Here is a 23,184-nt window from a genome sequence, read left to right as displayed (position 1 = left end):
CGCGGAAAGTTATTACTACGAGATACTAGTAACTCCTCCCGTGTGTCACGGGAACTAATCTTGTTTTAGACGCTGACATAAATTACTGAAATTTGGTTGATGGGATTCATTGTCTGTCGGCATCAAATTAAGGCCGTGTCCTGTCAGAATTAAGGAGGTGTCTCCAGTCCAGACCGGGGTCTCGTGCCAGGATCTTATTCGTACTCAATCCCCACCTAATCGCGTGCGTGTTGGACTTGGATATAGAATGTGTTCCATTCATGTTTAAACCAAATCTGACCCCAGAAAATCAAAGAAACCAATATTATTTTCATTTTTTTTTAAATTGTTAAACTGTACTATGTTCGACAGGTATAGCTGACTTGTTCTAAATTTGATCCTGTATGTTTTGCAACGAGAAGATAATCCATTTGTAAATTTACTATACGTAAGCCAAGCACACACGGTTTTGTAAAAGCAACTGAACACCGAACAAGATCGAAATTGCCATAATATATATCCACCTAAACAGAGATTAAATCTTGATTATCCGGCACTTGCGAGCTAATTTAGTCGCGTTTGGCAGCTTACCGTCGTCGTCTTATATGCCACAACATACATGTATGGCCCCAACCATTAATGACAATTAAGGATGATGTGTACGGGAGACGAAATTCTTTGGTAATTTACCCCACCTACTTGCAATGGACAGGAAAAACAAACCATGTCCATACAGAAACGTACCACTGCCCTTACTATAGGTGACAAAGCTCCGAGCACAAAAACAAATACGAAAAAGAAGAGGTTTATTGATTCTCATACACTTGGGCGTACACTTGGGCGCGTGTATGTTCTCTGCATAACATCTACTGAATTAGTACAAATTTTATATTAAGCAGGCGACATTTTTTATGAATCGGACGGAGTAGCAAACATATAGAGATGATATATGTTTGGTGAGTTTTGCAAGTTTCTCACAATTCTAGGCGTGTGTTTACACTAACCCGGCCGACACGTGCGTGCGTGCATACATGTGTCATGAGTGTGCAAACATGGCACGTGAAATCAGTTAATTTGGTACTAGCACACAATGTGATGGCTATCTAATTGCTTGGATATGTGGGTAGGCAACGCCGGCCAATACATCTTCTAATCCAATAAAACTGAGTTTGGAGCCGGTCGGTAGCTAGCTAGTCTTGGTCTCTACTCTCCACATCGGATAAGTGTGTGTGTCCAATTGAGTTGGTTCCGTCTGATGGTTTCTACTCTTGCTCTTCTTTAGTTTGTGCCCACTTGTCCGGCCTGCAGATGCTAACAAGACCAAATCGGTCTATTGCTATAGCTCATGCCTTGGTCGTCTCGTACGTCGTAGAAAACTTGTGGTGTAGCTTTCATGACCTCATGCACGGTAGCCCGTTGTAATCACATGACTCGTCATATATAGGCCGTGCAAGAAAATGTATTGCACAAGTAGTTGATAATATGGACAATCCTACGTGTCGAACCGAGGTGTTTGGTCGAACGATAGGACAGACGTGTCACCAACCTCGTTCTTTCATCGAACGGTCCCAAGTCATCCACGTCGCTTGATCAAATTTCGCAGTTTGTCTTCAACCCCATGTCTCTCGAGAGTCTCTTCCTCCTCATCTTCTCGACACTATAGCGAGTTTTCTCTCCTTCAACACTAAAGCAAGTCGTTTTTTCTGGCTCGGCGCAGTGGGGGAGCCAGGGTTCAACCAAAACACCGTGCCAATATTGTATTTATATGTTGTGACTAGTCTAAACCCCAAGTCAAAACAGTTGTTTATACTAAAACATAAAGCAAAAAGAAAAAAATCAAATCCCCAGGCTTCTGGCTCGACGGATGCATGACAAGTTTCTGGTAGGCCGATAGGGCGCGCGTGCAAATGTAATCCAAAATTTGTGCAAATCTTGACGTGTAAGCCGGATTTATTTTTTTCATTGTCTAGAAACGAAGAAATGTTAAGGAGGACGGACTTATTTGGGACCTGGCAAGTGGGCTTTATAGCCCTACGCCAAATAAGAAGTTCCAGGATGATTAGCAAGCAAAGGGTGTTTGGTCTAGTGGTATGATTCTCGCTTCGGGTGCGAGAGGTCGCGAGTTCGATTCTCGCAACACCCCTCTATTTTTGAATATTTACATTCAAGTCCTCATGTGTTAATTCTTCCCTCCTTTTTGCCTGCCTCTAAATAAGCAATCTTACCTCTCGTGGCAGTCATGACAGGCGCAGACAACGCTGTAAAATATACTACTAGGGAGTAAGTACTAAGCTTCTAACACAAGATGAGCCAAGCAGCACATCAGGAGAAGCTCGAAATGGATCTCAAGAAATTGCGCAAGAAAGAAGGATAGCGTAGACAAGGTCACGTTGGCAACGCATACGATACGCCAGCCAGCCAAGCAGGCATATGCATGTTACCCAATAATAATGGAATCCCCATCTGATCTAGCCCCTGCACGTGGAATACACACGCCATTTAATCCTTGCCACAAGCAGCAAACAAGTACTCCTACGTTACATGGAGGGCCCAAATTCTACACAAAATCTTCCAACCAACCAACTAACTAGCTGGTTATGGTTGGCCTGATTCACGAATCATCCACACGATGTGCTCACTTGGTACACTTTTCACTACACACACATGACTCGTGACCCAAAAAGGAAAAAAGGAGACAACTTGCAAAAGAGAGAAGACCCATGGAAGCAAGCAAGCAAGCAAGCAATCAACCAGTGCACAGGGAACTCAATTTGGTGGGTACTGTATCACGCAACCAAAAACATCAAAGATGGCAATGTTGTTACCTAGTTTCATCATGTCTGGTAAATAATATCAGATCAGACACAATGGTCTCACATCTCATCTGGTCTGAACGACGAGAGCTCTATTGAGACGGAACGGAAAAGACTGCATTCGGTTTTTACAGTCGCTCATGCGACTCGGTACACTGTCTGTCTGTCATTCTGACGAGAGATTGAAAACGCCGACGGAGGCCCCACTGGCCTTCTTAGCGGAAGTAGACCGACACAAGGGGGATGTCGACATCGTTGTCGTCGTCGTCCTCACAGGCCACCACCACATCCAGGTGGCGCCGGTATGAGGGCACCTCCATCTTGGCCACCTCCCTCGCCACGTCCGCCACCTTCCTGTCCAGCCGCTCCTTGTGCCTCGGGAACATGGAGTTGTACAGCAGCGAGGTGCCGCAGGATATGCTGTACGCGTTCAGGCCCTTCTCCTTGAGCCAACCCAGGAGCTCCCTCAGCGTGATGTCGCCCGTCACCGTCCACCTGTCCCACACCGTCCACGACAGCTCCTGGTGCTTGATGGTCTTGGGCGGGACCGGCTCCGCGATGGAGAAGAGGGGGATCGCCAGGTTCGCAAACGTGTTGCGGTAGTCTTCAACCTTGTGCCCACCGGCGAGGGCCTTGTAGAGCTCCAGGCAAACGAGGCCGGTGGCCATCGCGGTTGAGGTGGCGATGGCTGGGATGATCCTGCCAGCTATGAACTTGGCCTTCAGCTTGTCTACTTCAGGAATGCTGTAGTTCCTGGCCCGCATGTTGGCAAAACCAGCTATCACATCCATATGGAAATTGGTGTCATCATCCTGCACATACCAAAAAGCAGCTCAGCAATTCATGAACATATATCAAACTTGTTGAAGCATAAGGGTACATTCTAGAGATGCATGGCTGGATGCCCAACAAGGAAAAAAAAGGAAATAAGGCATTAACATGAAAAGCTGCAGCATATAACTATACAACTGCAAGGCAACAACTCAAGAGTAAATCATTCAAGTTCTAGAAAAGAGTAGTAGGATATGCTGACCTTCTCAAACTGTATTGGGTTCATGTGGAACCCTGATGGCAGTGTTTTGGAAATTTCTTCTAACTTTGCGATAAGCTCTTCAATGACAGCAGCATCGTCAACAGATGCAGATGATAGGCTAGTAGCCTTCTCATCAGTAACTATCTTAACCCCCTGTTTTGGTTGGAAATCAGGGACAATCACCTTGTCAACAGCTTCAGCAGCCAGCTTGTTTGGGGTCTTGGCCCACTCAGGAATGGGTATTCCAAATGTCTCTGCCCTTAATATTGCAGCAGCCAAAATAAAGCTAAGCTGACTTGGATCACTAGACGAGAACTCCACAGGTCGTGGGAAGCGCTTTGGAGCAGACCAGAAAGGAGCACCAGAGCTCGTCATCGAGTCTTCTGGGAAAGTAAACGTGAGCTGCTTCACACGGTTGGAGAAATAGTCCTCAAACCTAAGATAAATCATGAGTAAAAACAGTAGGGTGAGTGAAATTAAAACTAAGATTAACAGAATCTTGCAGAAGAGACAGCATGATCAGAGAAACTCACAAGGCAAAAGCTGTCGCTGCAGTATTTAAATTTCATAATATCGTAGAGCAAGTGAAATAAATGTAAAATGAACTATGTATAGACAGCACGATCCATACTAAGTTATAACTGTGGAGAGAGGGGGGAGGGTAAACTTACTTAAGGCGAGCCCAGGTGATAGAATCTTGGAATGTCTCACACTTGTCTTTGTCAAGGCACTCGATAACACGTTCAAGCTGATCTCTAGCCTGTGCATCACCAGCAGTTCTTGCTGCACTTACATATGTACTGGGATTTGACAGGAAAGCATTTACTTCAGTTGGGGTTTTCTCAAGTAAACCCTCGAACTCAGACCTAGCCCAGGTGAGGCAGTGATCAATGTTGTGAGGAAATGAGTGTACAGTGCACATAGGTGCCTGCTTTTCAGGTGGATCTCTAGATGCCCCATAGTTCTCTGTTAGGTGCGGTATGACCATCTGTGTATTGCATTTAGCACCTAGAGTGCCAGATTCCAAAAGTGCCTTCTGAAAATATACACATCTAGAATCTATGTACATTCTTGCGGTCACATTATCGAGGGCATTGACAACAGCATCAAGGTTCTCCCAGAAGGCATCATTAAACACATTTTCAGTCTCTGGACTTGCTCTATTCTGAAGGGCCTCAACATGAAGTTTAGGATTGATTGCCATAGCAGCAGTAGCAGCAACTGTGGACTTAGGCTGCCCGATGTTCCAGTCACGGAAAAGAAACTGGCGACTCAGATTGCTCTTTTCAATGACATCATCATCTGTCACAGTCAGCTTTCCATCCTGACCACAGGAAATGCCCATCAGTGCCAGGTTCTTGAAGAATTCACATCCAAGTGCCCCAGATCCGACCATAAAGATTTTTGCCTGCTCCAGTTTCTTTTGAAGCTTAGATCCAAATACACTGATTTGTGCATCATATCTAGTGTTCTCTGGCTTCAAATCACCAGACTCCAAGGGCTCAACAGGGAGAGACTCCACAGAATCAAAGTAAAAGAACTGCAAAATTAAAACAACTGATGTTACAAATTTTTGCAAACATATAAATTATACACTTCAAACAATAGGCGGAAGATACAAACCTGATAAAGTGGATGAAATTTCCCTGAGCATGCTTTCACGACCTCCTGTCCTACAATACCACCAAACATTGCAGCCATAGGATTCAGAACAGCCCTGGAACCACTGGCGAAATGGTGCAGGAGCTTTGTGTCAATTTCTTCAAGTTTCTTGTCACCCAAAGTTTCATTAATCCCAATAGCAAAATCTATCACCCTTTGCACATCATCAGTGGAGCCAGCAACAGGGAACCGACTGAATTCACTCCTAAACTTGTCCAAAGCTTGGAAGGCCAAATGCAAAAGAGGTGGGCGGTCAAACTTGGAGAAATCGCTCATGAGAAATTCTCCTGGCTCTACCATGGCCTCTTTCAAGGGTTTGAATTTAATAACCTTTGGTGGCTTGACCTGTGTGACGATACCCCCTCGAACGTATTCACCAAATGAGGAAGTGTCTTCTTCTAAAAAGAAAGAGTAGGGCCTTGCGTTCTTAACCTTTCTTGGTTTTCCATCATTCAGCTCGGTCATTCCATGGACTTCAGAGAAAACAACCAGATCACCATCCTGAAACTCCAGACGCTCATCATCAACACAGGAGACAAGTGCTGAACTGTCATTACTGATCGATGCAACAATTCCTGTATGTGGTTCCTCTCCATCAACATCCAAAACAGTAAACTCTGGACCAAAATCACAAAATACGCTGCCAAAAAGACCACGAACTTCAGACTTAATGAAAGCTATGGGTGGCTGGTGGCTGTGGCAGTAATCGTCAAACTCCACAGCTTTTTCTAAGCTGATATCAGTGAAGACCACGGCCTGTGAGTTGAGAAGGAAATGATTAATTCTGGGAGTAAGAAAATATCAATTCTAGTACAGAGTAGTGCAAAATGTGCAAATCCAGAGGCATGTAGACAAAATTGAAACACAAATGTACGATCAATCATCTAATCCTCCTCAAAAACTAAAACATCACAAAGTAATGTGCACCACAAAAAAACATTTTCATTGCTCAGAACAACATCGCTTGGAAATTTCAATTTCCTTGGACAAACAACATGACACATTGTGGACTGGGCTAAGATGGCATGATGGGGCATATGTGATACAATTTAAAGCAACCAAATAATATGTTATGTGTCTCCATAGTGATGCTGAGAACGTCTTGGCAAATTTGTACTCAATTTATCTACTCACCTATATACACAGTTTATGGAGCCCTGTGATGCTGGCAAGGATATTCTAGTTAATAGAATACACATTGCCAGATACAAAATTAACAGTTAAAAGGTGAACGGGTAAAATCCTATCCCCAGACTCAAACCAGGCAAAACAAAGACAAGGAAATATGATATCAAAATCTCAGTGGATTTCGACCTACTTCAAGTATTTAAGCAAGTCAATACAGATGAAGCATTTTTGGAATCTCACAGCAATCGCCAACCAATATGCAGGCTTCATTATGTACTATATACCTGATACGTTGTGGCTGAATACACATATCAGCACACCTTGACTACGAGTTCATGACCAGAAAATTATAGGTTCTTGAGTGACTTATTTATTAAAAAGCTGTTTTGTAAATGCTACAATTGTTGTGCATAGCTTTTTTTTTAGATTCCAGTCCTCCTCCAAAACTAGGAGCAAAATTAACCAAATAAAGAAGACAGTGATCACATTTGATTTTCATGTTGCGCACCTGAAAATTAGAAAGGTGCTCCTTGGTCAAGTCACCAGTTAAAGCAGAGATGAGGACAGCATTGTTGAGCTCTTGTAGCTTCTGCACACAAGCTTGAGCACGGTTTTTCCCAACATCCTTCTCCGAGAAGAAGAAGTTGCTAGATAAGTCCCATAGCTCCACGTTACCATCATCATGCAAGGTTACAGACTTGACACCAGCAAGGACAAGATTCTTAGCTGCAGGAATAAGTAGATATTAAATCAAGTGTAAGCTAAAACATTTTACCATCCAATAACTGAAATTCCTCAATACCTCTTCAAGTTTCAAAATTTAATCATGATAAACTGAATGGCGAACATCTAGAAGAGCTTATAATTTGTTTTTATACCCAATATTCATAGAGTGTTGATGCTGGATCTCAAGCATACATACAATAATCAAATTGACCAGCGGCACAAAACATATGGATTTTGCCTTTAAGGTGCCACTGTCAACTACGAATCACCTACTGATATTAGTAATTGCGTGTTGCCATCGTAATGCAAAGACTAGTTCTTAAGCAAGGGGGCCTGCTACTGTAACACAAAAATTAACTCTCCTGTCAAGACACAAAGAAAAAGGAGAACTTGAACAAAACCTGCCACCATTGCATCCATATTGTGACGAACAGCATTACTAACAGGACATGGGAGGACAGATGTTTTGGCTTGATTGATGGTTCGAAGGCAATCATAGGACACAGCAATTAGAGCACACGTAGCCATTGAAGGTTGAAGAATCAAACAAAATCCAGATCAGGTGCATACCGTCGAGATACCGATCACAAGCAGAGGACTAATCTGCTAGTTCGCTATGCTACATCAGATTGAGCAAGGAGTAATTGCTATACCGATCACAAGCGAAACCATCTCATCTCTACTAGAGGAGCTGGTCGTGGGCAGCAGTAACGTACCGATCTCGGCGCCGAGGCCCTGGAGGCCAGAGACGAGGACGTTGGAGCCGAAGAGGCGCTTCATGGTCTCGCGGCCGTAGACGGCGAGCTGGCGGCTGTGGAGGTCCTCATCGATCTCGTGGCCCCTCCCCGCTGCCATGGTCGCTGCGCTGTCCTTCTGCCTGCCTGCCTCCGGGGCTTCCGCGGCGCGGGTCTTCTTGCCCAAGTCCTCGACCTCGCCGGCTCCGATCTCCCGCTTCCGGGGAAGCATATAGCGCGCGACGCCGCCGAGGAGGAGGAGGAGGAGGATCCGGATCCGGGATTTGGCGCGGCGGGACTCGCCTTGGGAGGGATGCGTGCTTCGTGGAGTCGGCGGGAGGAAGTAAGGAAGGAGACGGTCTAGGGTTCTGGGGAGCTCTCGGAGGATTGGAAGAAGAGTTTGGGGAAAGGAAAGAGACGAGGCGGCTTTGTTGAAGGGAAATGGCTGACAGGGCGGGCCCCACGTGTCGGTGAGTCTGGGAATGCGCGTGTACTTTTCTTGCTGACACCTCCCTGTCGCCGTGTGGCTTCTGGAAAGAAGCTTCCAGAAGGCCTGCCAGATGGGCTCGAGTAGGCTCAACAACTCCAAGATGAATTTTGAGTTCTTATTTGGGTACAACTGTTTTGATTTCTTTCAATTTTTCAAAAGGGACACAGGACACAGAGGTATGGGACTTGCTAAAGTTTTACGGTGATTTCTATCGAGAACAACACGAATTATAAGAAATCTTGGTACTTGCTAGTGTTGTAATGCTAACTCTTCGTGTCGAGCCGGTAATTACGACTTTCGGTGTAGCTAATTCTTTTCAGCTTGTTGTTTTTCGATTGCGATACTAAGAGCATCTCGTCAATCCTTGTGCCACATCCAGTGTTACTGCTCGTTTTCGCCTAATGCTCAGCTTCCGCCCCGTCGCCTCTTTGCTAAGGGGTAATATCGCGAACAATTTAGTACTCCCTCCGTACAACGAAGGATGTCCCAACTTTGACCAAATTTGAATGCATCTATACACTAAGTAAGTCTAGATACATCCAAATTTTGACAAACTTGAGACATATTTTGTTGGACCGAGAAAGCAGAGGAAGTACAAAATGGGGTCTTGACTTGTCGCGCGGCACAAAGTTCTTGTCTACAGATGTGCCCAGCAAGACGTGCACGCTGTTGTCCTACGGCCATTAACACAATCTCACCCTAGGTCTTTTTATTATTTCGAATCCCAGACACACAAAGCAGCATAATATGTATGCATCCTACAGACAAGACCCGCTGCAAAAGACCTTCAGAACCACATCCACCGGTTGCTTGGTTGCGTGTTTGATCCACTACGTTGACACCTACATCCTCTTCCCCTGCAAAGGCTGATCCCTTCAGGCCGCCTCCTCGAGCAGCATCTGGTCAAAGTGCCACACCCCTGCATCACAATGCATCCCAACAAACATGTAAGAGACAAACACGGACGGGAGATGAAGCAGCAGTAGCAGCATATCAGGTGGGGGTGACACTAACCATGTCCTTTGCCGACTCTCCTCAGCTGCGAGACGTACTCGGAGATCTTCTTGATGGCCTCAACCTTTTTCACAGAGAGAAATCGAGTTTCTACTTAGTAAGGAAAGCATTTCACATGTCTCAAAAGAGAATGCATGATGCGCTGCAGGCACGTTCTGTGTTTGGTCATAAGAGTTTGGAGGTTTTACCTGCTCCTGAAGGAACTCACTCTCGACGAAGTCGGTCAGCTGCGGATCGTTGCACCTTGTAGCTACCTGTTAATTTTTTCATAGACACCTTTTAGCTGTTACAGTAATATGACGTGGTGGTGTATGTTGGTTTAAAACCAATTAACCAGGAATTCATAATTTTGCTATAAGAAGGCAGGTAAGAGCAACTTACGCTGTGCAGGTTGTGCAGCTTCTCATTCACCAGCTTTTCAAGAGCCAGAGCCAACTCCATAGCTGAAATCTCAACAAAGGCACGAGTTAAAACAAAGGATACGTGGTATAGTTACATTTAGCAGATGAAGACATCAACATTTATGTATCACAGGATTCTGAAAAGCAAGCACCAAGTCTGAGAAACTATATGTACTGTCATCAGTTGAAAGATAGTGGAATCAACTGCTGCACAGTGGCGTGTCCGGAAAAAAATGAGGGGAATTATTAGAAGTTTATAGCCTGGCAACTTCCCGTTGCATGTTTTTTTGCTCTTCTGTCTATTCCTGCATTTTAAATAAAAGCTTCTGAAAACAACATCCAGCACACAAGACCAAAAGGCCATTGACAGTTAGTCAGTCACACAACTGATCTCCAGCTGAACATTACTGAAAGATCTGCCCTCTCTTCAACAAATACATGTGTAATCACTAATCAGTCTGTTCATCGACCTGCTTTACCTTATCTTTCAATCAGTACTATCTGCAGAAAGCTCCCGCCCAAACCCACAAAAGAACACTATTGGATTCATTGTAAGGTTACTAAATTGAGCCTTTTGCTACTTTTCCTAGTGTTGCATGACATGCAACCCACTCCATAGCCCAAACACCTCAATTTCCACATGAGTAACCAGACACTCGTAATCACGCAACGAGCACAGCACACGTACCCCTGATGCAACCTGACGCACTGCAAACACATCCAGAACAAACCGAACAGGACAGCAACTCACCGTACAGAGCATCGCCTTTCTCGGCATGGTCGAACTCCGTTAAGGGTGTCACGATGGACTGGAGCCTGACCCGCCCTCCACGCTTGTTCTGACGGACACAAGAACACATAAGCATCAGCATACAGTACAGTTATGGACCAATTCAGCATAGCTAGAGCGGCAACGAAATCGAAACCTGGTACTCCATGAGCTTCTCGGCATGCTCCCTCTCCTCGTCGCTGGATTCCTTGAAGAACCTGGGGAAACAGACACGCATCACAAACACTGTTACCAACGGATTTGGCAACTTTGATAGGCCAATTAAATGGTGGTGAGCGATGATGGCTCACTTGGCAAAGCCCTTGAGAGCAACGTTGTCGCGGTCGAAGTAGGCGAAGAGGGAGTGGTAGGCGTACGAGGCATTGTACTCCACGCTGCAATGAGAGTTGAACGGTTTTTAAATTCCAATCCCAAAATAGCTGGAATTAATGGCTGAGTAACCAAACCCAAAATTGCACACAGACAGACAGGTCTTTTCTTGCAAATTTTCGTCCATTTTTAGCATCCTTGACTATTTTTTATGTATAGGCGTCGATCCGTAAAGTGCAAAATTTGGGGGAAATCCTGTCCGTTTCATCACAATCAATACACAGGGGCCACGGCAGAAGCGGCATCAGAGGATTTACTAGGACAGCACGTTTGCCATTCAAGGGATGGAAGTCGCCGTCCAAGAGATTCACCGGGGGATTCAAGCAGAGATGAAGATAAGGGATTAAAACCGCCAGCGCGGGCGGATGGAGGAGGGAGAGACTCACTTGATCTGCTCGTTGAGCGCGGCCTCGCAGTCGTCGAGGAACTTGTGCCTGGCGAGGGACTGGCCCTGTCCCTGCGGCACGAGGGAGAGCTCCCCGGCCTTGACCTCCTCGAAGGGCTGGAACATGACCCCGCTGAGCACCTCCTTGTTGCCCCCTTTCCCCGCCGCCGCCGCCCTGCAGCACGCCGTCCTCGCGGACGCGGCGGCAGGGAGCAGCAGCTTGGCAGCGACGGCGGGGGCTAGGGCCGGGGTGGACGGCGGCGCAACCCTAGGAGGAAGCATCTCGAAGAGCGGCGGCGGAGGGGCGCGTGGCGAGCGTCCTGGTTTGTGCGGTTGGGGGAGATGAGGACGGGGATTGGGGGATAAATATAGGGCGCGTGGGGCGCGCGGATGGGCGACACGTGGACGGCCGGGATGGGTTGGCGGGATGGTGGGCGCGTGGCCGGCGAGCGCTCGGGGTTGGAGGATATTTTAAGGGGCGTGTGGTGAGTGGAGCCCCGGTGGCAGCGGAATTGGGCCGTTTAAGTAGGAAAGGAAATCCAAGATGGAGCAAAATTTGGTCTCTCTTTCTTTCGATCTTCTTCTTCTTCTTTTTTTGAGATAATTTCGATCTTCTTCTTCTTGTGTGTTGTTTTTCTTTTGCGTGCGAGATTTACGCGAGTGATTTTAGGTTTACTTTCCTTTTGTAACGAGCGATGTATGTGGTGAGAAGCAATCACGGTAGGAATGAATGAATGAATGCACGCCTTGATCACAGCAGTAAATTTAGATTACGAGCAGTGATCGAATCAATACCAGCGTACTGTAAGTTGTTGAATTTGTCTTTTGTATTGCCTTACTTAGGTGAGGGAGTCCTCTTTTTTTTTGCGGTAAGAAAAAAAGGCAAGGAAATATCTGAGTCACAGTGGATGGACGTCGTGTGGCGGGCACATGCCACTGCCAGACTACGGCCACATACATGCAAGAAAAGTCAGAACAAGATAAGATGGTGGTACATTGCATGGCAGCGACGGGGCACACGGGAAGGAAAAAAAATTAAAAAAGGTACACGTCCATGGTGGCCGTCTGCCACATCCGTCGTATCTGGGCTCATCCATCCATCCATCCTTATCGTGGGTGGAGCTTCTTGTTTTTCTGGGTGGTTCCGTTACCCGTCGTCCTTTGCTAACGTGTTGTCTGAATTGAAACCCCAAAGAACCTCAATCCGCTCTTGTCACAGGTTGGAGCAAAACTTGAATGATCCTACCTCGAAAACTTGCGCTCATCCATCCTATCCTGCTCCTCCTCCATTTTTCTTGAAGGTTCCTCAATTTTCCTTCACGCTACACGTCACCGTCAGGTCACCGCCACCAAACTAAGGACACACGAAATCTTACCAAGAAGGTGATAAGACGATGGCCTGATGTTTAATCCATGATTTTTCTCATCTCCTGCCGTCCAATAGGGTATCGGAGGCAAGGGAACGGAAGATGAAAACGGACATCTTTTCAGGAGACGTTGAACACTTGAACTTGGCTAGGTTTTTTTTTTCTAGCGGATGTTTTTTTTTAGAACCGTGGTGTCTCGGCGTCTCATACACTCATGGGCGGGCTTGGGCCGACCAGGCCCAAAAGGCGGAGCTCGGCTGTGGCAGCCTTTTCCTTCTTGTGTATCCAGCTCTCTCAGCCCGTTAGTCACGAGTTTTCCGCTGCAGCGTAAACTGTAAGCCCCGGCCGGTTCCCAAACACCGTTGAAATTCTCTCCATCTCCAACTCCACTCCAAACCAACCCTGCATCTGCATCCATTTGTGATTTGTTCTTCATTCCCTTCTAAAATTTACTGTCACTGCTTCTGCTAAATTCTTGTACAACTTCACTGGATGATTGCTTGCTGTTGTTGCCTTTTTGCATGTCCTGCATTACTGGGCAAATTTGCTACACGTGTGCTGTCCTTCCTGTCTGCCTGTGGGCCTGTGCATGCCAAACGCCCCCAGATCTACTTCTTCCTAAGATGCTCACTGCCCTCTGCACACACAAACACAACAAAATTGCATGATGCCGTAGGTTAGCTGCCACTCATCATCATCATCATCTTCTTCTTGATCCTTGTTTCTTTACAAGTAACAGCAAAAGAAAAAAATAACACGGGGAGTCATTTTCTAGCTACTACATGCGTTCTTAAGCAGCCTAGCCAACGATCTAAACACCCCCCAAAAAACAAAAATGAACTGTTTTTGAACGACAACAGATGGTATAACACATATGTATGTGATTATGTATGTATATCTACAAGTAACACAAATGGATGGATGGTCATTTGTGGACGAGGTAGGAGTAGAGGAAGCTGTTCCAGACGTCGGGCACGCCGGGGAGGCACCAGTGCGTGCAGTCGGCGTAGCTGCTGGGGTCCGCCACCTGCGCCGCCGTCAGCGGCACGAACTGCCGCCGGAACACCGTCGGGTGCGCGTCGATGCGGTGGTCCGACAGCTGCGTGAAGTTGAGCACCTGCACGTGGATCCCTTTCTCCTCCAGCGGCCTGAAGATCTCCTGGGCCTTCTCCATCATGCTGTAGTCCGTCGTCGCGCCCTTGTAACCCGGCTTCACGATCGGCTCGCTCTCGTTCAGGCACTTGTTCTTGTCATCCCCTCCCCAATCGCTCGCCCTGCCAAACAAATTCACAGGGTTTTTTATTCGTTTTTTTGTTTGCTCTTGCTTGATGTGTTTCTGCTGATGATCATTATGTTCTCTTTTGTTTGATGATTTTGTTTATTACCAGGTGTGGGTGGGCGACGAGCCTGCGAAGTAGATCCTGGTCTTGTTCTTGTCGATGTTGGTTCCAAGCCACTCGGTGAGCTTCTTCAGAGCGATCTCGAAGCCTTCCACCATCTCCACTTCGTCGAGCTTTGCATCGCCATCCTCAAACGATCCATACCTGCCCATGTCATCGGTTTTAATTTTCAGTCAACTCTTCACCAATTTTGACTACTGTTGACACCATCATGATCATACGTCAAACAAGGAGAAAGCTGTTTGATCACTTACATGACCTTCATCTTCATGTCGGGCTTCTGCTTCCTCCACCACAGGTAAGAGTTGAACACGATGATGTCGGCGTCGCGCCAGGCGCGGGCATGCTTCTCGATCTTCTCCGCGCGTATGATCCGGTACTCCACCCGGTGGATGATCGGGTTGTCGCTGTTCGATTCCAGTATCAGCGGCGACCAGTAAAAGTCGATCGTCGCATTGTATTCCTGAAAGAAACAGATTTAAACAATGTACGTGTCTACATGCATCAGAACTGACAGGAAGAGTTATTACTGAACATTCAGGAATGTGTCGAAGAACATACGAATGCCTTGAAGGAGATGAGGGAGCCGTTGTAGACGCGCATCTTGAGGCCCTCGGGGATGGCGGCCTCCACCATGCACACCATGGAGACCCACTGGTTTCGGTTGATCGAGTCGCCCACGAAGACCATCCTCTTGTTCCTCAGCTTCTCCAGCAGCCTTGTGGCGTTGAATCTGTGTTTCAAGTTTTTTGTTCAACATTGTCAGAAAACTAAGCTGCATTCGTGTCACACTGCTTAGGCATTGGGTAAATGCCTGCCTGAATATGTTGCACAAAGTATGATCTGTTTTGCTATTCATATGTAACCTAATGGAAGGTGGCATGGGGAAGAACAAAGCAAGAACAGGATGGAAATTGACACTGTTGATGTTTCACTGTCCTCTGGTTTAGCAGACCAATCTCATCAATTTCGCGATGTGAAGTTGTCTATACTATACTTAATTATGAGCTGCAGACCATGCAAACATTTTAATTCCCCTGACTCCAGAAAACAAAACTATTTCATCTCTACCCTCCAAGAGTTCAGGCTCAAAATTTTGCAGCACTGACAGTCAGATTAAGCATCTAGCACTAGTACTGTAGCTTCAGGCATGCTGCAATTTTTTGTGTTGACATGCATCAAGCAAAACTGAGCTACTAGTTTCAGTCTAATTTTTCTATGGAAACATATGTGTATATATGTAACCAAACCATATCATGATTCATTGGTTTTCGCTGCAGACCATGCAAGCATGTTTTTTCTTCCTCCGACAAAACTAATCTGTTCATCCTATCCTCAGAGAGTTCAAGTTCAGAATTCTGCAACACTGAGTCACTGATATGCTTGAACAGAAAAGCAGAGCTAGAAACATGTATGGTAGTAAGAGAACCAAAGCATACCTGGGAAGATCACACCCATCGGGCTGCCATCTCCAGTGCTGGTACCTGGTGTCATTCCGGCCATACTTCTCGCAGGCCACCTCGTCGAAGATGAAGGAGCACTTGAGCCCTGAGTACAGCGGCTCGGAGGCATTATCATACACCCACCTTCCCACCGACCAGTTGCACTCCTCCTCCTGCCGCTTGCCGGAGCCCGCCGCCGCCATTTTCACCTCCTGGTGCCGGTGCTGGTCCATTGCCAGCTGCACGACCCGCGACTCCTGCCCGCCGCGGTCGAAGAGGAGCGACACGGAGCTGACGACGATGAAGAAGGCCACGAGCGAGCTCACCACGGCCCGCAGCCCGACCAACGGAGACAGCGAAGACGCCGCCGCGACCGCCGCCGATGCCGACATCTTGTTGTGAGCGCCCTGCTCTGGTTTCATCTTCTTCTCTGGAGAAGAAGCTGCGTTGCTGAGGTGAGACAGGCCATCAGTAGTACCTCCTCTCTTATTGTAATGGGCGCAGTAGCACTTGTCCAGCTTGTTGCCCGCACCAGGTCTAGTGTTGCACAAGCAAACGTGAACACTGACCCTTGGGCTAACCTTCATCATCATCTATCTGTCTCTCTTTCGAGATCACCAGCTGCTGCTTTCCTGCCAAATGCAACCTCTTCAACCAACTGATGGAGAATAACAATGTGAAGCAGAAGCAACTGCTGCCCTTTTTATCCTTGAGCTCCCACTGAGTACTGACTGAATGTCTGAAGATGAAACGACTCTGCTGTCTGCAAGAACACTGTCAGTTGTGTTGTGCAATGCTCTTGTCTGAATTTGCACACCATTTTATATTGTCAGACTCATGCTAATTTCGTGCATGCACGCATGTGCTCCTAGCCAGCAACCCTATGTCTAGTTTGTTTATTTATTTCGTTTTTAAGGAAAAAGCTAAAAAGGAGGTTTCAAGGTACAAGTGCTGGTTTCTGGTGCCGACACTTCTTTTCTCTCTTTTCTGTCAGTCCACACCATATTGTCACACCAGCCATTGAAGAGTTGGAGGAGCCATATTAATTAATTATTGTACATGTGTGTCACTCTCAGAGTATATGATATTTGCAAATTAAGCAAAGGGAAAAAGGTGATGGCAAGAAAAGAAATCTTTTGCGGCTGTTTTGTTCCTTACCTAATTTGCATTAAGATTAAGCTAATATAAAGCTAGCAATCAGTATCATAATATAGGCCCCTGGATGTAACAAAGCTCCCTAATGCATGCTCGATTTCGAAAAATGGCAAACCATAATTCGGTATCAACTGCTGTACTAGAACTAAAAGATAACATGTTAATCTGATATACGGTCACATCGCTATATATATAAATTAATAGATCAGTGTTTACTTAGATGGTTACTCCTAAGCTATACTTACTCCTGATCAGTCAACATGTCTGAATGTATGCATGCATGCGTCAAAGTCCTAATTAATCTTTCTTTTCTTTTCTTTTTGTGAAAGAGAATGAAAAAGTCATAATCTCTCTGAATTAACTTATGTCGGTCGTCGAGTCTTTTCAACACGGTGATGGTGCTTGTCTGCTCCAGTCATGAATAAGTTGTCAATCTGATTGGCAAACACCACATGATCAATCATTGTCTATCGCCTTTTTTTTCGGTCTTCATATCCATGATCTCTTTTTCTCACAGAACCAAGGGCCGCGTATCAATAATTCAATTGGTTATGGCACTAGGACTATTAATATGATCCAGGTACCCATAGCTAGGTTGATCTGAATGACACATCATAACTATTTTAATTCCGTTTGGTGCCGAATCTTCAAATGACCCTACTATTAGTACTCCATGCTAAATCAATAGCCTCTTTTCTTTGTGCAATCTCTTCTTTCAGGCTTTCAGCTAGCTAGCACAGAATGAGATGATGAGTAGGGAGGCCCCAATAAAGGGTTAGGTAGAATTCTATCGCCACATATGCTCTGTTTGGTGCCATGCCAAGCTCCTAAAAGTGGGGTCTATCTAGGAGGGAAAATAGTAAACATGGTTGGCTCATGAGAACCTAAGATCAGCATAATTTTGTGTCAGTCTAAAGTTCACCTGCTCTTGCCGTTCTTCTCAGAAACTCTCCTTGCATGGGAGCTGGTGGAGACACTACATGAAAGGCATGACTGATCAGCACCAACAATATATCAATCGAGGAACAATCTGACTTGCAGGAATGGAGAATGGTACAATTATTACTGATCTGTTGTACTGCACTTTCAGTTGAGCGAGAGCCTTAGAAGGAAGGCTAGTAAAAGGATCTGCAGAAGAAGAAGAAGAAAGAAGAGCAGTTGGCAAACATGCATAGGGAGATCATGTACTGATGTACATACCTACTGCTGGTCCAATTGGTTCCCCAAAAGGCTAGTAGCTTCCTGCAAAAGTCCAATGAGGAACAGTGGAAATATTTGGATGTCTCCATCCATCTTGTCCTGGGTAAAGGAACCATGCAAGTACGGATGTACTATGTATTTTCACGTGCTAATTAGCTGCCAATGTACGCATTAAGTTCAAAACATTTCTGTCATTGAACTCACTGATCATGCATAGTAGTGCTAATTAACAATTCAATGCATGTTATAATCAGAATTCAGAAATGGAGCTTGGTTTCTGAACCTGCACTGCATCTGGATAAGTCTGTTCAGAATTTACTGTAGCTGATTACTTATCTGCATGGCATAAAGGCAAAAGATGCATGATGCTATTGTATTTCTCAGAGGTAGCACGGCTGCATGAGTACTTCTCAGTGGAGGCGGGCCAACGAGCCTCAAGTCAAAATGCATATATGCTTGCATCAGATGGCAATTTCTACAACAGTGTCTGATTTGCCGAGTCCAGAGGAATTTCCAGCTAGACCATTTCGGTTTCATCCTGTTTCTGCAAGAAGAGCAACATCTACCTGCAGTAAACCTTGTGCAGAATTAAACAGTGTAACATCCATGAAAACGATTTGATGGATGGTCCCAGGTCAAAACAGTGGACACCACACAGGACCTACCTAGCTAGCCAATACCTGCAGCTGCAGGAACAGGGAAAAAAAGGCTACCATGTCCTTCAGCTTCAACCACCTCACCAAACCATGTTTGTATTTTTCAGTACCACCAGCAATAATGCAAATCTCACTCACTGTTTGCTGTCGCCGTCTTGAAAATCTTAAGTTCCACAACAAGCACATACTAATTGCTGTAGATTGTATATATGCATGGCTTCAAAGTCTTAGAACAGAATTATGTAGCATACTATTATGTGGAAAGAAACATACGTAGTAGTGACTCATTATCCAGCAGAAAGTCTTCTTAATTAATTAGTCGCGCCGACGGCGATGTATGTACGTGTGGACGATGCTTGAAACAAACTAGAATTAATTAGTGACCTCCTGTGTTAATTTCCTTCCTGCAATCAATGTGAGAAAGGATGTACATGTGCGGATAGAGGGTTTGCTTAAGCTTTTAATTAAGCTCTAGTGAGTTAGGCAGGCTAACAAGAACCATCAATCAAGTCTTGAAGAACAAAATAAATACTGCTGGAACTAATCCTAAGTACAGGGAGTAGCACATGCATGTATTCTGTAGGCAAAAAAATTGAGCATTCACTGTTAAGAAGGGCATTTCCTGGGATTTTTAGAAATCAAAATCTTGCGAATCTTGCAAAGTCTTGGTAACCAATCCTGTCCAGTATGCTACTACTTTGTAGGTAGTTAAGGAATTAAGGTGGTACCCAAAGCGTTGAACTGTCATATTTTCAGGTGGTGTGTAGTGTTCTTCCAACAGGAGAAAATGTGTGGAAGCTAATTTCTCAAAAATCATGTTCATCTACTAGTAATCATGTTATTCCTTGGCATCTCTGAAACTGAGACAGAATCATTTGAGAAACTGCATTGACAAAATGACAATTCCCATCCCAGGCCCCATTTGTGCTGGGCTGATAGGAGACACTAAGTACACAGATAGACCCAAGAAGAGATAGTAGGCGTTGCTGGGCTACAGGAATGTGTATCCGGCCCATGTCAGAGAACTTGACCAACCCAAGAACAGAATAAGGCCCATGCTCACTGAGGATTCAGGACGCAACTACTCCTAAACAATCTAGTATGGCCAGTGATATCTTCTTAAACAAAAAAGTATGGCCGGCATCCTCTAAAAAAAACTATGCCTGCATCCTCTAAAAAAATCTATGGCCAGCGTATGTACTGCATTACTGCTCCTAAACAAGAAAGTTGGAATCAGTGTGCTAAAAGTCACTCTGTGATGTGCATTTCACCAGGAACAAGAGAAAGGCAAGGGTGCTAAGGACTGGGAAAAGGTATGTTCAGGGATTGTTCCATGATCTTAAGCCATGAATGATTGATGCTGATGAAAAAGATGAAACAGAGACTGGCTGATCTGGAGCTAGGCAAAGCCTGATCCATCTAAGCAAGATGGTTTGATGTTATTTTTAAGGATAGATGTTCAATGCTCTGTTTCACATTAGATACCGCAGGAGGAGACACGTCTGTCCGCAAAATGAATAGAAGATGTTCATGTTTAGTTTCGGTCAAGCAACAAGACAAAGACTCTACCAAAGGATGAGTTCATAATGTAAGAAGCATTGTGGGGGCTAGCTAGCTACAGCTGATCCTTTGTTTGTCCTAGATTGACACACTTGATGCCCCTGCATCATGCACACCTTGACAATTAATATCATAACCAAAACCAATCATGCATGGCCAAGTATGCATCAATCATGTTTAACAAATCTGTCACTTAGAAACAATTTAGAGTCCCTATCAGGACTAAAAATAAGCAAACAATTTATATAGAGTCCATCATGAAAAACATGAAAACAATACTGTCTCAGATGAAAGGGAAATATTTTCTAAAACAAAGATGAAAGGGAAACAATTTGTGTAGATTTCATCATGAAAAACATGAAAACAATGTTTGCCTGATGAAAGCTTAATTATGTTTTTGTCTGTACTCGTGTCGAAGCTCTGTAAGATCCAATTCCCATCATCATAATGTGTCTATATTTTAACAAGCGATATCTGACAGGTCAAATGTTAGGGAAGCCAGGTAAAGTATAGCAAGTGTTTGTTGAGAAAGAGAGAGAGAAGACACATGTCTTGTGCAGAGAGGCCAATTAGGGAATCTAGCAGGTCAGGTCTTCCATTTGGAAGCATTAATTGATCGTCAGTTCTTCTGCCTTGGGATGCTTCATGTCGTGCTGCATGATGTGTGCACGAACAAATTTAAACTATCTGGATCCTACTGTACCATGTGAGTGCAACCAAATGCGCTTCACATCTTCAACAAACAACAATATCATTACTCAAAAATAAATAAATATTATCTGCACTTCTGAAACATGTATTGTGGAAATAAGCCTGTACTAACTGAACTTGACAGCTTGTGGTTCAGAAAAACAACCAGCCAGTATGTTTTATTTTTCTGAAAAAGGACAAAGGTTCACTTTTAATTTTGTCTTGATGATCCTTGAACAGAAACGGAGAGACTGTATGCATCGAATCAAGCATGTTACTCAAATTTCTTCCCAATTTCCCAATTCTCAGAAAATTACAGAAGCAGCAGAGACAACACATCACGTTCATCAAAGAAGCAACCAAAGCAGAGACCGATCTTCGATTGATTTACTAAAACAAAAACCACAACACAGACGATCATGTCCACAGGGACTCCTTCTTGAGGCCGCAGCAAGCCTCCTGCAGCAGCAGCGAGTTCATCAGATCATTCTGCGTGACAAGGCCGCCACCACCATAGGCCGCCTTCACATCATCATAATCATAATCCATCTGCATGCTCTGCTGCTGCTGCTGCTGAAGCTGCTGGAGATCATGCAATGGCAATGCGGCGGCAACCGGCGCCGGAGACGGGGACGGAGACAAGGGGTGGACGCGGTGCAGGATCTGGGCCTGGGCGACGGCCAGCTGGACCTGGAGCTGGGCGACCTGGTGCTGGAGGTAGGAGATGGCGCCGGCGCAGCCGTAGACCGGGTCCCGCGCCCTGGCCGTGGCCTCGTAGACCAGGCTGCTGACGGCGTCGGCCCGCTGCGCCGCCGGCAGCTCCTGCAGCATCTTGCTGACGTTGCTGGCGCCGAAGACCCGGTGCACGGTGGCGAACCGCGCCGGGTCCTCCGGCGGGAAGTAGGGCGCGAACACGCAGTCCCGAGCGCACCGCCGCCGCAGCAGCTTGCACGACGCGCACGGCGTGCTGCTACCGCTCCCGCCCTGAGCTCCCGCCATGGCACCAACTGTTGTTTAGACTTGAGAGGAGAAGAGAAGAGAGGAGATGGCAGTGGATGGAGATGTGTTGCAGAGGGAAGGAGGGGAGGCTGATGGGTGTAGAGCTTGCCCTTTTTATAGAGGAAACCAAGCAAACTGCAAGCTTAGCTAGCTAGGAAGAAGATAGTAGAGTAGCTAGGTTGCTAGGTGTCAATGGGAGTACTAATTGTTAATTGCAAGTCCATTATTAACTTGCTAGACATCAGGACAAACAAAGAAAGAGACAAACAAGCATGATAAACTAGTTTACTGATGATGTAGTGTTCTTTTCCTTAATTTGCTTCCTTTTTTTTTCAAGAAAATGTTTCCTTAATTTGCTTGCTGGATCGATCACATCACTTCCATCTACTATCACAGAAACATGTGGTACTAGCTACAGACTGGTAATATGCATGAAGAGCAGACACAGTGTGTGTAAAGGGACTTCTGCCTTGTTTTTGTTTTGTCTCTACTTAGCAGCAAAGGTTGATTAATTAGCTACAGCAAAGAACGCAGTACAGCACTGTGTATCACCCCACGGTCGTCACGGCCTGGAAAAATGCTGCTTTCGTTTCACTTCACGCGGCACCGCCACACACACACAAGTAGCTTAGTCTAGCAGCTAGCTGTAGGGGTCTCTGCTGGATCATTTGACCAGCAGCATGCATGCACGTTCAGAGTTGACCTTCTTGGAGATAAAAACAGATTTGATTAATACAGCATTGCTGATCCTTCTGACGCACGCCTGTTAGCCTGCACTTGTTTAATCCAGCTAGCTAGCTAGCCTTCCCAGTACTGCCAATGAGCAAGATGTCTTAATTAGCACTAATTAACCGTGCATTAACTACAGGCAGGGCTTGGTTTGCTAAGACCGAGGTGACCAGTAATTTGGTCTGGTGGGGAAAATTAATGGCGGGGCTCGGCGTGGATGTCTGTTTCACTTCCAATTAATCTTGTGGTCGTACCACTAGCTTAATTGTGCAACTTGGTCATGCATGCATGGGCAAGGGCATATATATGGTTAACTCTCTCTATACCAACTCTTCAATTCCATCCTGAAATACGCTAACCAACTACTCGTACTAATCAAGTACTCCTGGTATAAGTATAGGAGAAAACGACAGATACTGGTATACTACATGTTTATCTCAGACCAGGAGGAAACCTGACACG

General features: G+C 45.5%; 4 protein-coding genes and 1 non-coding gene across 5 annotated transcripts; 1 reads left to right on the top strand and 4 right to left on the bottom strand.

Moving 5' to 3' along the window:
- The first annotated feature begins 2,050 nt into the window (after positions 1-2,050).
- On the top strand, positions 2,051-2,122 carry TRNAP-CGG. Its single transcript has one exon. It is a non-coding gene; the product is annotated as a tRNA-Pro (tRNA).
- Positions 2,123-2,719: 597 nt separating this feature from the next.
- On the bottom strand, positions 2,720-8,515 carry LOC100836710 (ubiquitin-activating enzyme E1 2). The gene is made up of 6 exons (XM_003579002.4): positions 8,058-8,515; positions 7,124-7,341; positions 5,449-6,243; positions 4,497-5,365; positions 3,826-4,261; positions 2,720-3,604 (listed from the first exon to the last, which is right to left on the bottom strand). The coding sequence occupies exons 1-6, from the start codon at positions 8,305-8,307 to the stop codon at positions 3,008-3,010; spliced, it is 3,165 nt and encodes a 1,054-aa protein (XP_003579050.1). The 5' UTR covers positions 8,308-8,515; the 3' UTR covers positions 2,720-3,007.
- A 594-nt stretch (positions 8,516-9,109) lies between these two features.
- LOC100837024 (ferritin-1, chloroplastic) lies at positions 9,110-11,875 on the bottom strand. The gene is made up of 8 exons (XM_003579003.4): positions 11,526-11,875; positions 11,061-11,144; positions 10,907-10,967; positions 10,732-10,819; positions 9,961-10,022; positions 9,768-9,833; positions 9,580-9,643; positions 9,110-9,484 (listed from the first exon to the last, which is right to left on the bottom strand). Exons 1-8 carry the CDS (start codon positions 11,804-11,806, stop codon positions 9,441-9,443), a joined length of 750 nt encoding a protein of 249 aa, XP_003579051.1. The 5' UTR covers positions 11,807-11,875; the 3' UTR covers positions 9,110-9,440.
- A 1,693-nt stretch (positions 11,876-13,568) lies between these two features.
- Positions 13,569-16,549, bottom strand: LOC100822478 (protein trichome birefringence-like 34). Its single transcript, XM_003577108.4, has 5 exons — positions 15,731-16,549; positions 14,853-15,024; positions 14,546-14,754; positions 14,277-14,435; positions 13,569-14,165 (listed from the first exon to the last, which is right to left on the bottom strand). The coding sequence occupies exons 1-5, from the start codon at positions 16,324-16,326 to the stop codon at positions 13,817-13,819; spliced, it is 1,485 nt and encodes a 494-aa protein (XP_003577156.1). The 5' UTR covers positions 16,327-16,549; the 3' UTR covers positions 13,569-13,816.
- A 4,701-nt stretch (positions 16,550-21,250) lies between these two features.
- LOC100822164 (LOB domain-containing protein 4) lies at positions 21,251-22,180 on the bottom strand. The gene has a single exon (XM_010240521.3). The coding sequence runs from the start codon at positions 21,991-21,993 to the stop codon at positions 21,412-21,414; it is 582 nt and encodes a 193-aa protein (XP_010238823.1). The 5' UTR covers positions 21,994-22,180; the 3' UTR covers positions 21,251-21,411.
- Positions 22,181-23,184: the final 1,004 nt, after the last annotated feature.

This window comes from Brachypodium distachyon, chromosome 4 (assembly GCF_000005505.3).
Source record: "Brachypodium distachyon strain Bd21 chromosome 4, Brachypodium_distachyon_v3.0, whole genome shotgun sequence".
Lineage (NCBI taxonomy): Eukaryota > Viridiplantae > Streptophyta > Magnoliopsida > Poales > Poaceae > Brachypodium > Brachypodium distachyon.
Note: the sequence above shows the minus strand (reverse complement) of the source record. Positions and strands in the feature narration are given on the sequence as shown.